This window comes from Taudactylus pleione, unplaced genomic scaffold (genome assembly GCF_031769625.1).
Source record: "Taudactylus pleione unplaced genomic scaffold, aTauple2 ptg000277l, whole genome shotgun sequence".
Taxonomy (NCBI): Eukaryota; Metazoa; Chordata; class Amphibia; order Anura; family Myobatrachidae; genus Taudactylus; species Taudactylus pleione.
In genome coordinates this window covers 2,862,898-2,880,630 of record NW_028284679.1, presented here as the reverse complement: position 1 = coordinate 2,880,630, position 17,733 = coordinate 2,862,898, and the positions used below count along the sequence as shown (strand labels likewise).

The 17,733-nt window shown below is 49.7% G+C and overlaps 1 protein-coding gene across 1 annotated transcript in view; it reads left to right on the top strand.

Annotated features, from left to right (window-relative positions):
• GAREM2 (GRB2 associated regulator of MAPK1 subtype 2) overlaps window positions 1-17,150 on the top strand; it is a 118,307-nt gene extending 101,157 nt beyond the window's left edge. The window contains exons 3-6 of the mRNA XM_088481745.1: window positions 8,481-8,611; window positions 11,007-12,167; window positions 12,615-12,787; window positions 15,824-17,150. Coding sequence (XP_088337871.1) covers window positions 8,481-8,611; window positions 11,007-12,167; window positions 12,615-12,787; window positions 15,824-16,811 — 2,453 coding nt within the window. The 3' untranslated portion in view covers window positions 16,812-17,150. The remainder of the gene's footprint in view (window positions 1-8,480; window positions 8,612-11,006; window positions 12,168-12,614; window positions 12,788-15,823) is intronic.
• The last annotated feature ends 583 nt before the right edge of the window (window positions 17,151-17,733 follow it).

Sequence of the window (17,733 nt, the reverse complement as noted above, 5' to 3'; positions counted from 1 at the left end):
TCCGATGGCTCTCGATGGTTCTGATTAATCATAACTTCCTGGAGGTGACCTGTGCTAAGAAAGAGAAGTGGGCGTCATTACACCGGCGTGCGCTCACTCTGCCGTCGCTCTCTAAGACATAGAGGGCGTCCTTAAGCCTGGCCGTGCGATCGCAGAATTTGCATATCCGTCCCCTGACGGCTGCGAGAGAGCGCAGCATAGCGAGCGGGTCTGAATGAGCCCCAGAGTACAGTGACAGAGCTAGTAAGGACGCAGTTTGGAAAATACAATTAAATTGATAAAGTACATTTGTTTTCAAGGGTTCACAGGCAAACTGTGCCATAGAGCAGGATCACAAGAACACGCCAATAACACGGCAATATATCACAGGTGGGTTAATCCGCTGACCCCCCCATTATCGTATTAGGACAATTCGGGGGACGGCTCTGAGTGATAGAAATCTTGTTACATTTATTTGTAGCTGCCAGCCGCTCCCTTGTCAGCGCCGGCCTGTCATCCGCTATTATGTGTTATCATTTCTGTACTACATTCGCCTGAGCGCAGAACAAAACCAGCGCAGTCCCTGTGTCCCATCTCTAATACTCATCCACCGGCAGAGATCCAGCCCTAAATGTCAGTAATGAAATGTAGAAAAGAGAGAGAGAAAAGGACAATAGAACAATGTATAGAACTCTGCCTCCAATGTACAAAGATTACACAGGATTATAGAGGAAGGAGCACTGGGGACAGGACCCTGAGATTCTGAGGGACGTGTCAGCATGAACGTCTGTGGCTGCCCCGCACCTACACCCACTCTGTGCTGCCCGCAGCTACACCCACTCTGTGCTGCCCGCAGCTACACCCACTCTATGCTGCCCGCACCTACGCCCACTCTGTGCTGCCCGCAGCTACGCCCACTCTGTGCTGCCCGCAGCTACACCCACTCTGTGCTGCCCCGCACCTACGCCCACTCTGTGCTGCCCTCAGCTACACCCACTCTGTGCTGCCCGCACCTACGCCCACTCTGTGCTGCCCGCAGCTACACCCACTCTGTCCTGCCCGCACCTACACCCACTCTGTGCAGCCCGTAGCTACACCCACTCTGTGCTGCCCGCACCTACACCCACTCTGTGTTGCCCGCAGCTACACCCACTCTGTGCTGCCCGCAGCTACGCCCACTCTGTGCTGCCCGCACCTACGCCCACTCTGTGCTGCCCGCAGCTATGTCCACTCTGTGCTGCCCGCAGCTACACCCACTCTGTGCTGCCCCGCACCTACGCCCACTCTGTGCTGCCCGCAGCTACGCCCACTCTGTGCTGCCCGCAGCTACGCCCACTCTGTGCTGCCCCGCACCTACGCCCACTCTGTGCTGCCCGCAGCTACGCCCACTCTGTGCTGCCCGCAGCTACGCCCACTCTGTGCTGCCCCGCACCTACGCCCACTCTGTGCTGCTCTCAGCTACGCCCACTCTGTGCTGCCCGCACCTACGCCCACTCTGTGCTGCCCGCAGCTACGCCCACTCTGTGCTGCCCACACCTACGCCCACTCTGTGCAGCCAGTAGCTACACCCACTCTGTGCTGCCCGCACCTACACCCACTCTGTGCTGCCCGCAGCTACACCCACTCTGTGCTGCCCGCAGCTACGCCCACTCTGTGCTGCCCGCAGCTACGCCCACTCTGTGCTGCCCGCAGCTACGCCCACTCTGTGCTGCCCGCACCTACGCCCACTCTGTGCTGCCCGCAGCTACGTCCACTCTGTGCTGCCCGCAGCTACGCCCACTCTGTGCTGCCCCGCACCTACGCCCACTCTGTGCTGCCCGTAGCTACGCCCACTCTGTGCTGCCCGCAGCTACGCCCACTCTGTGCTGCCCCGCACCTACGCCCACTCTGTGCTGCCCATAGCTACACCCACTCTGTGCTGCCCGCAGCTACGCCCACTGTCATGCCCGTAGCTACGCCCACTCTGTGCTGCCCGCAGCTACACCCACTCTGTGCTGCCCGCAGCTACGCCCACTCTGTGCTGCCCCGCACCTACGCCCACTCTGTGCTGCCCGTAGCTACGCCCACTCTGTGCTGCCCGCAGCTACGCACACTCTGTGCTGCCCCGCACCTACGCCCACTCTGTGCTGCCCGTAGCTACGCCCACTCTGTGCTGCCCGCAGCTACGCCCACTCTGTGCTGCCCCGCACCTACGCCCACTCTGTGCTGCCCGTAGCTACGCCCACTCTGTGCTGCCCGCAGCTACGCCCACTCTGTGCTGCCCCGCACCTACGCCCACTCTGTGCTGCCCGTAGCTAGACCCACTCTGTGCTGCCCGCAGCTACGCCCACTCTGTGCTGGCCGCAGCTACGCCCACTCTGTGCTGCCCCGCACCTACGCCCACTCTGTGCTGCCCGTAGCTATGCCCACTCTGTGCTGCCCGCAGCTACGCCCACTCTGTGCTGCCCCGCACCTACGCCCACTCTGTGCTGCCCGCAGCTACGCCCACTCTGTGCTGCACCGCACCTACGCCCACTCTGTGCTGCCCGCAGCTACCCATAGGAACGCCCACTCTGTGCTGCCCGTAGCTTCGCCCACGTTGTGCTGCCTGCAGTTGCGCCCACTCTGTGCTGCCCGTAGCTACGCCCACTCTGTGCTGCCCGTAGCTACACCCACTCTGTGCTGCCCTCAGCTACGCCCACTCTGTGCTGCCCGTAGCTACACCCACTCTGTGCTGCCCCGCACCTACACCCACTCTGTGCTGCCCTCAGCTACACCCACTCTGTGCTGCCCTCAGCTACGCCCACTCTGTGCTGGCCGTAGCAACGCCCACTCTGTGCTGCCCACAGCTACACCCACTCTGTGCTGCCCTCAGCTACACCCACTCTGTGCTGCCCGTAGCTACACCCACTCTGTGCTGCCCGTAGCTACACCCACTCTGTGCTGCCCGTAGCTACACCCACTCTGTGCTGCCCGTAGCTACATCCACAGCTACACCCACTCTGTTCTGCCCTCAGCTACACCCACTCTGTGCTGCCCTCAGCTACGCCCACTCTGTGCTGCCCGTAGCTACGCCCACTCTGTGCTGCCCGTAGCAATGCCCACTCTGTGCTGCCCGTAGCAACGCCCACATTGTGCTGCCCGTAGCTACGCCCACATTGTGCTGCCCTCAGCTACACCCACTCTGTGCTGCCCGTAGCAATGCCCACTCTGTGCTGCCCGCAGCTACCCCCACTCTGTTCTGCCCTCAGCTACACCCACTCTGTGCTGCCCGTAGCTACACCCACTCTGTGCTGCCCGTAGCTACACCCACTCTGTGCTGCCCTCAGCTACACCCACTCTGTTCTGCCCTCAGCTACACCCACTCTGTGCTGCCCGCAGCTACGCCCACTCTGTTCTGCCCTCAGCTACGCCCACTCTGTGCTGCCCGTAGCAACGCCCACTCTGTGCTGCCCGTAGCAACGCCCACATTGTGCTGCCCGTAGCTACGCCCACATTGTGCTGCCCTCAGCTACGCCCACTCTGTGCTGCCCTCAGCTACGCCCACTCTGTGCTGCCCGTAGCAATGCCCACTCTGTGCTGCCCGCAGCTACACCCACTCTGTTCTGCCCTCAGCTACACCCACTCTGTGCTGCCCATAGCTACACCCACTCTGTGCTGCCCCGCACCTACGCCCACTCTGTGCTGCCCGTAGCTACGCCCAAGTTGTGCTGCCCGCAGTTACACCCACTCTGTGCTACCCTCAGCTACACCCACTCTGTGCTGCCCGTAGCTACACCCACTCTGTGCTGCCCATAGCAACGCCCACTCTGTGCTGCCCGTAGCTACGCCCACTCTGTGCTGCCCTCAGCTACACCCACTCTGTGCTGCCCGTAGCTACGCCCACTCTGTGCTGCCCGTAGCAATGCCCACATTGTGCTGCCCGTAGCTACGCCCACATTGTGCTGCCCGTATGTACGCCCACATTGTGCTGCCCGTATCTACGCCCACATTGTGCTGCCCTCAGCTACACCCACTCTGTGCTGCCCTCAGCTACACCCACTCTGTGCTGCCCGTAGCAACGCCCACTCTGTGCTGCCCGTAGCTACACCCACTCTGTTCTGCCCTCAGCTACACCCACTCTGTGCTGCCCGCAGCTACACCCACTGTGTACGCAACTCAGAATCAGTCACTCTGGGGCCTAAGGGCCTGATTCAGAGCCGGACGCTATTTGCGCTCGCTCGTTCAGAAAAAGGGGCCGGCTATTTAAATTGAGCGCTCGCTCTTTGCGGTCTGTTGACGCCTCTATGTCTGAGCGAGCGAACAAAATATGCGCTCGCTATTTTGTAAAGACGCCCCCCTGGCCGCTCGCATCCTACGTCATCTACACTATTTATTTGATTGATCGAGTACATAGAAAGGCGCCTGAACTGCTCGCAGTGCTTGTGGTTGGATTTTCCTACCACAATCATGCGAACAGTTCAGGCTAAGAAACAACCAAGTGACGTGGTCGATGACGCTGCTTTGTTAATTATGCACACCCTTAAAACGCCCGTTTTGACCGTTTGGCACGCCTGCGTTCGGATCTCCACTCCCCGTTTTCAAGCACCTTCCCCTGTTACCACCCACAAACGCCTCGTCCTGTCACTCAAATTAGCAGGCACTCGCTATTTTGCGAGCGCTCGATTTCCGACCGCAATGACTGGTTGGCGCATGCGCATTACGACCCATACGCATGCGCAGATGTGCGAACATCGCTCAGAGCGAACAAGTGAATCAGGCCCTAAGTATCAAGCTGGATCAGGCCCTAAGTATCAAGCTGTTTTTTCATAAAATGATGTAGCAATGACAGCTTGTTGCTATGTATTAATAGCCTAACACAGGGGTTTTGACAGTAATCTCCAGCAAAGTGCTAATTAGCGCTGCAGATCGCAGTCCCCATTATAATAAAGGGGGACTACGATCGGACCTCTACTGTACGTATGACAGATTGTGATTGGTGGGTCACCAGGAGCCGTTCTCGTAACTCACCAGGTAGTGTCCCGGAAACATTACTCAGGTCTGGGACAGAGAGAGAGAGCTCGTAAAGTAATGACTGAGCTCAGACCCTTTCTGCACTGACAGCTTGATGCAATCTATATGTAACATCCCATACAGGTCTTCTCCTGCGCACAGAGCAGAACTGAGGGGTGGGCCAGGGTGAGGGGTGATGTAAAGGGAGAAGGGAGGGCGAGAGGGATAATAACGGGTTTCCTATAGTCGCACATGCCAGTAACCCTACAATGCTTACACAGTACAATGGGGCTGGTGCAGTACTGATCAGAAGTCATGCGCAAGTTGCTCCTGCATTCCGTCTCGCGCTGCGCACGCCACTTACCCGTACACTTGTCTTAAGCTAGGTACACACTGGAGCAATGGGCATTCGCTGAGACATCGGAACGAATGCCTGTCAACAGTGATCGTGCGTCCACACTCGACGATTTTAATGAAGGACGTAACGATCGCCGTTACGTAATTCATTAACAATGCATTGGCCGCTAGCGATATCGCTAGGTTTGATTTGCTGCACAGCGACCGCGGGAGCGTGCAACCAGCGGCACACACTGCAATCTAGGCGATATGTCGTTACGAAACGGCATATCGTTCCGACATCGCTCCAGGCTGTCCCTAGCTTTACTTCTAGTCTATACACCCCCAATGAACTTTGTCTGTGTGAGCCCATTAATGCACTTCCTGCGAACGTGTACGCACCATTCCGGAAACATGCACCGTTTTCAAAACACGCAAGACATCGGCAGTGCGTACACATCCAGCCCTATACTGTAAAATACGGACAATGAGAATACAGAGTTTCCATTGCCATAGAATGATATTTCGCCCAATATACAGAACATTACGGGGGAGCCCCCGATTAGCACCGTCTGAGATCAGAGACTGGATATAAGCCAGCAGAGACCCCCTTCTATCGCTCTCACATGTATAAATAGATGAAATCGGGATGGGGAGACGTATTTGTGTTCTGTGATAAGACTTTGGGAGATTCTCAGGCTGGGATCAATCGCCCCCTTTGTGCTGACAGTTGTATTTCATGGTGCGTAATCTGAGTTTGTTCAGTACCTGCTCCAAGGACAGCCCGATGGCAGCAGGGGAGGAATATAAAGCCCCCTCCCCAGCACCCACAGTATGGGGTAATCCGGCTCAGACACAATAAGGCACTTTATCCTCGAGCTGAATGCTGCAAATCTCCAGCCTGTGTACTCCTGGGGCTATATTTACTAAAATGAGAGTTTATAGAAGTGGAGATGTTGCCCATAGCAACCAATCAGATTCTGCTTAACATTTAACCAGCACCTTCTAGAAGATAATAGATATAATATGATTGGTTGCTATGGGCAACATCTCCACTTCTAAAATACCTGCACTTTAGTAAATTTACCCCCTGGACTCTCCTTAGGAAGATAGATGACCACTACCCCCCCCCCCCCGCCCAGTTATGCCAAGATTCCCCCCAGACTCAGAAACAAACAAATCTTTCCTAAATTTAGCCCTTTATGTACTATGTAGCTGGCCCTGGTGCTGGGGGATAGGGGAATCTCTCACTATCTCAGATCATGGTCGCAGCGCCCTCGTGTGGAGACAGATGGCAAATGCTTCTGTAAAGAGACATTCCATTTCATTGTCACTGCAAGACACATTCACCCATAACTGTGGAAAAATTATTCTGTTACGTAATTAACTAAATGATACAGTAATATTGAATATTACTCACCTGGGGTCCAGCGTTAGCCTTCGATTTCCGGGACTACCAAATGTGCAGTGAGGGCATTGAACCACAGGTTCGGTAATATTTAGTATTTCTGTATAATAATTATGTTATTTGCTTCTACTGTGGGTCGTCTACATACAGACAGCATAGTTGTCAAGTCCCCCATCTCCCCATGCAGAGAGCATCACTGGACCACTACCAACAATGACTGAAGGCCCACAAAACAGGGCTGGTTCCCAGGCAGGCTGTATCATTGTCTAAGTTACTGAATTCAACCAAACTGAAATGACAAAAGTTAATTTGGTATAAGTGTTGCTGATAAATAAAGACAAGTGAGCACTCTCCCTGTATATATTACATAGATAGATAGATATGAGATAGATAAATATTAGATAGATAGATAGATAGATAGATAGATAGATAGATAGATAGATAGATAGATATGAGATAGATAGATAGATAGATAGATAGATATGAGATAGGTAGATAAATATGGGATAGATATGAGATAGATAGATAGATATGAGATAAATAAATAGATATGAAATAGATAGATAGATAGATAGATAGATAGATAGATAGATAGATATGAGATAAATAAATAGATATGAAATAGATAGATATGAGATAAATAATTAGATATGAGATAGATAGATAGATAGATAGATAGATAGATAGATAGATAGATAGATAGATAGATAGATAGATAGATAGATATGAGATAGATAAATATTAAATAGCTAGATAGATGGATAGATAGATAGATAGATAGATGGATAGATATATAGATAGATATGAGATAGATAGATGGATAGATAGATAGATATGAGAGATAGATATGCGATAGATAGATAGATATGAGATAGATAGATATAAGATAGATAGATATGAGATAGATAGATATGAGATAGATAGATAGATAAATATGAGATAGATAGATATGAGATAGATAGATAGATAGATAGATAGATAGATAGATAGATAGATAGATATGAGGTAGATAGATATGAGATAGATAGATAGATAGATAGATATGAGATAGATAGATAGATATGAGATAGATATATAGATATTAGATAGATAGATAGATAGATAGATAGATATGAGATAGATATATAGATATGAGATATATAGATAGATAGATATGAGATAGATAGATATGAGATATATAGATAAATATAGATAGATAGATAGATAGATAGATAGATAGATAGATAGATAGATATGAGATAGATATATAGATATGAGATATATAGATAGATAGATAGATATGAGATAGATAGATATGAGATAGATATATAGATATGAGATAGATAGATAGATAGATAGATAGATAGATAGATAGATAGATAGATAGATAGATATGAGATAGATATGAGATATATAGATAGATAGATATGAGATAGATAGATATGAGATATATAGATAGATATGAGATAGATATATAGATATGAGATATATCGATAGATAGATAGATAGATATGAGATAGATATGAGATAGATAGATAGATATATAGATAGATATGAGATAGATATATAGATAGATAGATATATATATATAGATATGAGATATATAGATAGATAGATAGATAGATAGATAGATAGATAGATAGATAGATAGATAGATATGAGATAGATAGATAGATATGAGATAGATATATAGATAGATAGATATGAGATAGATAGATAGATATGAGATAGATAGAGTTACTGTATGATACGTGGAATGTATAGCAGAATATAGTACATGGGTAACGTCTCCTCTCTGCCCTCCTAGGGAAGTTTAAGCTGCTGGACCAGGACCGGGATGTGCGGGAGCCGGTGCAGTATTTTAGTAGCGTAGAGGAGGTGGCCAGCGTCTTCCCTGACCGGATCTTTGTAATGGAAGCCATCACTTTCAGCGTTAAGGTGAGATGCCCCCGGGATGTATGTGGGGAGGGGGAGTGATTGCCTACAGTGCGAGAGCGCAGCGTCCTCTCTCTACTGCTCTTATATAAGGACATTTATTGGCGCTATACTCACACGTTTATCTCAGTGTGGTTTTTGGACTATAGTAATCTATGGGGTAAGATATTCATTTATGGCACATGACAGTATAGCAGGGCTAGAACACGGGCGTCTTCTGTACAGTTCTATAAGGTGAGACATCGCTAATGAAGCTGCACACCCGTGTTAGTGACTCAGGACAGACAGGGGCTGGTGCAGATTTGGGCAATCTATGCTGCATGCAGGTTATATCATACTTTCCTAATCTTTCACGGGAGACTTCCAATATTTCGGGTAGTCCCCCACACCCCCGGAGGATTGGCTGGATCTCTCGGATTCTAGCCACTCCCTAATTAAGTGGCCAGGATGTGGAGATAATAAAGGGAATCGCCGTTATGTAGGGAGGGGACGAGGCTGAACTGATGTGATCGGGGGTCTTTTGATGTGACAGGGTGGTCCCGTCCCCTGAAGCGGCCAGCTGCGTCTCCTCTCAGGGCTTCTTACCCCTTTCTCAGCCCCACAGTCACTATGGGGCCTAATTATCAAGCTGGTTTGTCATAGAATGATGTAGGAACGACAGCTTGTTGCTATGTATTAATTGCCTAACACAGGGGGTTTCACAGCAACCTCCGGCAAAGTGCTAATTAGCGCTGCAGATCGCAGTCCCCGTTATCAGCAATGGGGGGCTACGATCTGATCTCTATGTACCAGTTTGGCCCCATTAGTTTACACCATTTGCAGATGGTGTAAACCGCTTTAAACCTATGGAGGTTTACCAGCAGGAGAGAGATCTTCCGATCCCTCTAAAGCCAAATCCGTCCTGGCGTGGTAATGAAAGATGATCATTAGCTGGTGTAGTATAAGAGATAGACAGTAATTAGTTAGACAATGTCTAGATAGACACCAGATGTTAGACAGTCAATAGTTAGACAGGGAAAAAAGTTAGACACAAACAAAAGTCAGACACATTAAAGTTAGACATGTGAAAAGTTCGACAGGTACAAAAGGACGACAGGGTCACAAGTTCAACATGAAAATGGTCGACACAAAAATGGTTGACAGTTTTTGTTGTTGTTTTTTTAGCCCTAATCTTCACCCTAACCCTCCCATTGGTGCCTAACCCTAACTCTCCCTCCTGGTGACTAACCCTAACCGTCTGGGTAAGTGCCTAACCCTAACAGTGGGGGTAAGTGCCTAACCCTAAACCTAATCCTAAAAAACAAATAAAAAAATGTGTCGACCATTTTTGTATCGATCTTTTTCATGTCACACTTTTGACCCTGTCGATCTTTTGTACCTTTCAAACTTTTTACATGTCTTAAGTCCCCCATACATCAGAGATTGATTGCAGCAATCGTGCAATTTGCAATCGATTGTGAATAAAAATCTTTCCCTTTTTCAATCAATTGCAGAATTGCCACAATCTATTGAAAAAGGGAAAGATTTTTATACACAATCGATTGCAAATTGCACGATCGCTGCAATCAATTACTGATGTATGGGGGCCTTAACTATTAACTGTCTAACATCTGGTGTCTACAGTATCTAGACATTGTTTAATTAATTACTGTCTGTCTATAGTCCGGAACCCATCATTAGCGCACAAATAAATCATATTAATCCACTTATCACAGCTTATGAAAATTGCCAGCTCCCCTGACCTCATACAAGCCCTCCAACAGGACCCCTTCCACCAGGTATAAACTATAAAATGCTCTGCTCCTGCACTTCCCTCTTACTTCATGATCGCAGTCACCTGTGTTGAACTGCTTAATTGATGAGAAGGGATTTTTTTTTTACCACAGGTGCCTGCAATCTAGGGATGACCATCGGAGAATTTACAATTGATGGCCTCCATTGGTGGTTTTTGCCTACCGATGTTCATGCTGCTCTATTACTCACAGGGCAGTGGGCTAATCAGAAGTGGGGGCACGGCTTTACGAGTCACATCAGGAGAGGAGCTAGGCTCCTGGCACCAGGGAGAGGAAAAAAAACATTGCAGGGTTCTGTGCAACCATTGGATCTCCACCATCAATGGCAAAACCATTGGACATTGATGGTTAACCATCGATGGTTGTTAGCCAGCAATGATCGATGGCCATCCCTACTGCAATCATATATTTAGGTGGACGGCCAGGAGCAGAGCATTTTGTATCTGGTGGCAGGGGTCACTTTGGAGGGTATGCTGATATGAATAATGTACAGTGGATATAATTACACCCGCTACAATATCGCAGCTGATATAGTGTAAACGGCCACTGTACTAAAAATTTTCTAAAGTTGAGTAGTTCCAATGACTTTTCTCTTTTTTCCCTAGGTGGTCTCAGGAGAGTTCAGTGAGGACAGCGAGGTTTATAACTTTACGTTGCACACGGGGGATGAACTGACTCTGATGGGTCAGGCGGAGATCTTGTGCGCTAAGACGGTAAAGGAAAAGTCTCGTTTTAACACCATCCTGAGGAAGCTGGGTAAAGCTGGCACACTGGGCAAGCAGGTAAAGGGTAAAATGCCCTGCCTGATCTGTATGAACCACCGCACCAATGAGAGTTTGAGCCTACCCTTCCAGTGCAAGGGCAGCTTCAGCACCCGCAGCCCGCTGGAGCTACAGATGCAGGAGGGAGAACATACCATCCGCAGCATCATAGAGAAGGTGCGGCTACCTGTCAATGTCGTGGTTCCTACTCGTCCTCCCCGTAACCCTTATGACCTTCACATTATACGTGAGGGTCACCGATACAAGCTGGTCAGTATCATCTCAAAAACTGTGGTTTTATGTTGTCTTCTACGTAAAGAGGAAGCGAACCCATTCCACTTCCTGCTGCTCACGGACATGCCCCGCTTCTCCCTTCCGGAAGGCCTGCTGTGTGGGGACCCTCACTTTGACAAGCTGGTGAGAGATTGTTCTTACTACTGCCAAGAACAGAGGTTCAACCCAGATGACTATTCCAAGGCCGTCCGTGAGACCAAGACAGACTTCGCAGAGGAGTGTGCTAGCCCACGGAAGATCCGTGTCTGCTTGCAAGGCTTCTCTGCTGGGTCCATTAACTACACCAGCGAAGAGCTGAGCCAGGGCCTCCAACGTCTATCTTTGTGTGTTTACAGTGGGACAGTGCCCGAGGACACCAGCCCCCAGGATTGCTTGGAGGTTCAACGTCAGGGTTTGGGGTCTTCTTCTGATAACTCAGACTTAGATAGAGAGTACATGACTCCAGACTGGGTGGAACATGATTATAGGACTCAGGAACATCTAGAGTTACCATATGAGGAACTTTGGACTAACCAGAATGTGGAGAATTACTCTGAGCCCAGCAGCAAACCTATTGGTTTAGAGAGCGGCAACAAGGTCCAACAAGACCTTATATCCTTTGTGACCTCACCACCTCCTTTAGAGAGGAAATCCTGTTCTCCACCACCACCAGCCTTAACTATCGAAGATACGACGGATGCACCTCCACCAGTGCCCCCCAAATCTGAGGCGGTGAGTACAAACGTCCTTGGTCTACCATAGTCAAATACATTGGTCGTGTGAATGCAGGTTGGGCTTATGTGATTTGTGCCTAGTGAATGAGATGTATTGGGGTTCTCCAATGTTGCCTAACCCAATCTCTTTTAATAATGCCCTACCCTGCACATCTGTTTCATTGGGGTTTTTTGTAAACACCAATGAATTTTGCAGAAGCCCCTACCTGTAAGCGCCCTATTTGGATGAGTACGTGACCCAGTGGGTTGGCCTTCTATTGGAGGACCCCAACCACGTCAGCATGAAACCTCTGTATAACGCCTCTGAGATTTTGTTATGTAGATCTCTCCTTAGAGCACTATCGATGTCACTTGACATAGTCCAGAGGATGGGAAATAGTAACACACACAGGTGATCATGTTGTGTGCCCTGTAACCATGGTGATGTCTTTCCTCTGTTTTGCAGGTGAGGGAGGAATGTCGCCTTCTCAATGCCCCACCGGTGCCCCCACGTGGCGGCAGGCTCTTCTCTTCATCCTCCAGCCCGCCAGTCCCACCTCGCCTTCCAAAAGCACAGCTCCCACAGACCCACTCTCCCAGCCCCAGCCTGTCTTACTACTCCTCTGGGCTCAATGACATGTGAGTGTCAGCCTCACACCTGTGTCTGTAACCCTTTATAACATTTCCAGAGACATTTTACAGATGGAAAATTATATTTCCACTATGATCACTTTTCTGGTTGATAGGAACCTAAATGTGTGACTGGTGTTTCCCTGTCAGCAGACAGCTAATTGCACCTGCTGCATCTCTCCACCCTCTACCCAACGCTTCACGTGATTTCTGTAGGCCCTGTTCAGTTAGACATAGGGGTCACAGGGGAAGAGCATGGGGCACAGGAGCCTTCAAGCGCCAGTGACTACAAAGCCTTCTTGAAATTGAGTCAACTGGCTGTACACGCAGCAGAGCCAGACACAGTCAATGCTGTATAAGTGCTGTGGGCGTGATTCAGAGATGGATGCCAACCCGATGGTTTCCATACATCTCCTAGGGTGGAGGGACTGCGTATGCGAAGTACGGGCCCTGCGAGTTCGCCATAGGAGATGTACAGGTGGTGTTGCTTCAGCCCCGCCTCTAAATAGCCGCAGCTGATTGACATGCTGCGGCTGTTTGGGGGCGAGGGGTGGGGCAGCTCTGTCTGTGTTCCCAGAAAATGGGGCATGTTGGCCCCATTTTTCTGGAAGTGCTGAGGCCAGTGTCTGCATATTCCGATGCAGATTTACTGACCTGGCAGGTTGGCAGGAGGTGGCCATTCTGAGTAAGCTTAGGTTCATGTAGATGGCTGACCGACGGTCGCCATATTGTATGTGATCCTGCGTCTTAGGACGCAGGCATTGGATCGGAGATTTGCCGACAAGAGGCGTCTTGCGCATTGACATTTTTTTTTAACCAGCAGAGCTGCGTCATGCGTGCGTCGTCCATCACCGATATCACCGGCGCTGCTTGGTGACACCATCCGAGGGGGGTGACACCAAATTAGCAGAGCAGCTCTGCCGCCCGCACACCCCCCTAGTGACGCCACTGCGTTACCATAATCGCTCACAGCAACTATTTACTCGCAGTGACTGACAGGCAGCATTTGGGGGGAGGTAACGGGGAATGGCGGCACAGAACGCAGACGTGGGATCACTGTTTTGTTGGCGTGTCACGTCCTGCAGCTGCGATCCTGCAGACAAGAAATATGGCTCCAGCGTCTTAGTTACGGCGGCCGTTCTGCGCGACCGTAGACTCGCTCAGGACTGCGTCAACCAGATGATCAGCGATCGATGCTGCGTCTTTGTTGCGCAGATGCTGCGACATTATACGCAGGTGCTGGGATGTGCAAAGCTGCAGGTGGCGTCTTAGTACATCTCCCTGCGGCTGGGACGTTTGCATATTTACACATCGCAGCTGCATACAGAGAGGCAGCAGGTGCGGCAATAGCGCTCAACTCTGAATCAGGACGTTTATGTGAGAGTTTATCATGTTATATTAATTTAATGTGCACATCGGCAGCCCCAGCTTATATCTTCATTTCTTAAGACCCCGGCACACTACACGATATTGCTAAGGATTTGACCAATTCCAACGCATGGGAACGACAAATCGGTGATATTGTGCAGTGTGCATGCAGTACATCGTGCATAGGGCCTGATTCAGAGCCGCTCGCAAGTGGCCCGATGTTCTGCATACGCTTCGTTGTGCGCGTGCGTGAACTACACACTGCGATCGCATCCCTCTCGCTCGCCCAGCAAAGGCAGCCCAGGGTAATGAGTGACAGGAGAGGCCGTTTGTAGTTGGTAACAGGGGCAGGACACTAATAACGGGGGGTTGGAGATGCGAACGCAGGCGTGCCAGAGTGTTTCAACGCCATTTTCAGAGGCGTGCATAATTAACAGGCAGCGGCATAGTACACGTCACTTGCCATTTTTCTACACTGATTTCCTCACAATGCTTGGTAGGGTAAAGCAAACGCAAGCACTGCGTTAGCATCCGATGGTGCTCGATGTACCAATGTTTTAATACAATTCCAGAGATGACGTGCGCAGGTGGGTGGCTCTTTTGAGATTGGGCGTACGCTCACACAAAGTGACCGCTCGCTAAGACATGGTGGGCGTGCTTATGCCTTGGCGAGCGATCTCTTCCCGTGGCGTCACTTTGAAAAATTTGCATACGCATCTGGCGAGCGTACGCAGATAGCGACCGGATCTGAATCAGGCCCATTGCACGCTTCCGTGGGGTCGTTAGCCTCATCGCCTGATCTTTTGTACATGCAGTAAAATCAGGCAATGCAGCTGACGATCCCATACAGCGCTATGCGGTGGGGGCCGGCATCTCGGATGGTGTGACACCGGATCGTCCAGTGTGTACGGACCGCCCGATATGTCGGCCAGTCGGCGCTGGGGTTGTGTGTCGCATCGCTGGGTATACAGTCATTTTTTTATGGTGTACCCAGCTGTAGTCTGTGTCCCTGGACATGACTGGGAGGGATACGCATTTCCATTGAAAGCCCATATTGACCCCTGTCCTGCGTTTATAAGGGAGGATGAACAACAGGGGCCTAATCCTGAGTCGGGAGCAAACAAAAAAAAAAGAGCCAGTGACTTCGCACCTCAGTAACACCATGCTGCGCTGCAGGTGGAGCAGGTGTAACATGTGCAGAGAGAGAAAGGGGCGTGTCCTAATTCACATCTAAACTGCAGTGTAAGAATGAAGCTGTCCAGCATTTGTGGGCTGCATGCAAAAGCAGCCAGTATTTACCCTGCATGCAAAATAATACATTTATTTTCCCCCCCCTTCTATTGCAACATGGTTTGTTCCACGTGCAAGGGGACTTTTTTTTTTTTTTTATACAGGTTTACCCAGATGGTAAAAATGGGGCAATAGTCACATAAATGAGACACTAACACTACTGGCTGAGCTCATTGCCAGATGAACTGTAAATAGCCTTCGGTCTGTCTACCCTCCATTACAACCCTGAAATGAGCCGACCCCTGGCTGCTCCTGTATGTGTCCCCCGTGTTATAAAAGGAAATACAGAAACCCTACAGCAAGGGGCCAACCAAACTCCTAGCATTTTAATTATTGGTATTATGTTCTGTTCTGTATCTAATCTATTATCTATTGTCTTCCATATAGATCAGGGAATCGCAGTGGCAGCTGTTCGCCCTCTCCAGACTCCTATTCTTTGTACTGTTACCCATGTACATGGGGGGACTGTAAGGCTGGAGATACAGCTAATTGCCAAATGTCAAACAGCATGGCCTCCACTGCTCAGCCCACACAGACGTCCTGGTCAGACTCCTGGGCCTATGCGGACACGGGTCCCAGCGTGGCCAGCGGCCGCTCCACCCCTCTTCTGAGCACGGACACTACTATTAAGACTTACTACAGCTGCCCCAGGTTAAAGCCCCCTCAAACTCAGAAACGTTTTGCCCCCTTTGGAGCCTTGAATCCGTTTGCCAACCCGGCCTTCGCCTCCAGTCCCTCATCTTCTGGGGAATGGCTAGATCCTCTGGAACATCAGAAATCATCTTCTTCCTCCGTCTCTGATGTCCTGGACCCTTTTGAAGTTAGTAACAGTCAAAGCACATCCCCAGATTCCTCATCCATTGGGTCCGAGATACGTTTCCTGCCAGAGTCTGTATTTAAAGGTGGAGGAACGGGGACATGTCCTGCCCCTCCACCCAGGCCCGTTAAAGGGTTTGAGACTGAAAACTTTGTAATCAGAAGCACGGCCCCATTGTCACCTACTATCGTGAGAGGGGCAGAAGGGGGTATCACTAGAGTTTATCTCACTCAAGGAGTCATTGAAGTGCCACCAATGTCATCCAGGAGTAGCATGGACGCCTCATCTCACACCCCGGGCGTGCCCAGGCTCGCTGGAGATTACGCTGCCTGGCATCCGCCGCCCGATCTATCAGCTCTGTCCGTAGAGGAGGTCTCCCGGTGCCTTAGGTTCATCGGCCTCTCAGAAGACGTTGTGACATTCTTCGTCAGGGAACGCATCGACGGCAGCATTTTCGTGCAGTTGACGGAAGAGATCCTCTCAGATGATTTCAAGTTAACGAAGCTTCAAGTGAAAAAGATTATGCAGTTCATAAAAGGCTGGAGGCCGAAGATCTAGCCGTCTCTTCCCTAAATCTGAACTTCTCTCAGCTCCTTAGGCTGCAAAACGTCAAGCGAGCGGAGAAAACATGGCCAGGCCGGGAACTATGGGTTGTTTTTATCAGCAAACTCCTTGAATGTTTGTCTTTATTTTCGTGGACAATAATGGTTTTCAGTTATTAATAGGTCCTCTTAATGGTATACATAGCACAATTTGCACAAAATGTAACACGATGGTCATGTAAAACACTGAAGTTTAATATTGCAGCTGTCTATTAAATATTAAAACCGGCACAAATCTGGGGCGTCAGTGTAGTGTGAACGCGTTTGTCTCCTTGCGGCAGAATATTAGCATATCCCTCCTCAGCCCTTTCTCCTTGTGATGTGCGGGTGGTATGCGCTGAAGTAGGAAAGTCACCTGACTGCAAAGCACCAATGACAGCAATGAGAGGAAGAAGTACACCCCTGAGTGGATGTTGTAACATGTAATCATGATTATAGTGACCTAATGCAGAACACAAGAAAGAAATATCAACTTTGTCATTATTTATTAAGGTTTAATTATTCCAGGTGAGATCCTGAGAAAGTCAGTGCACCCTGGGCACCGGTCCCTGCTGTTGTGTCAGTTGCTGTTCGTGTACATTGGGGAAGACAATAACTAGAATGTTCAGGTGTGGAAAACACATTGTCCAGCACTACCCTGACCTTCCACTGCAACTTTGTTATAAGTATTTCCGCCCCACTATGTTACAGATTGGAGTTGCTCTGACATCATTGGCCTCGCCCCTGTGTATGGACCCAATCCATGCAAGTCTCTAAGGTTGTCAGTCACAGGCTGCACTCAGTGATGTCACTGGCTCCTAGTGAATGGATAGGCTGTACTCAGTGATGTCCCTGGCTCCTAGTGACAGTACAGATTGCATTCTCAGTGATGTCACTGG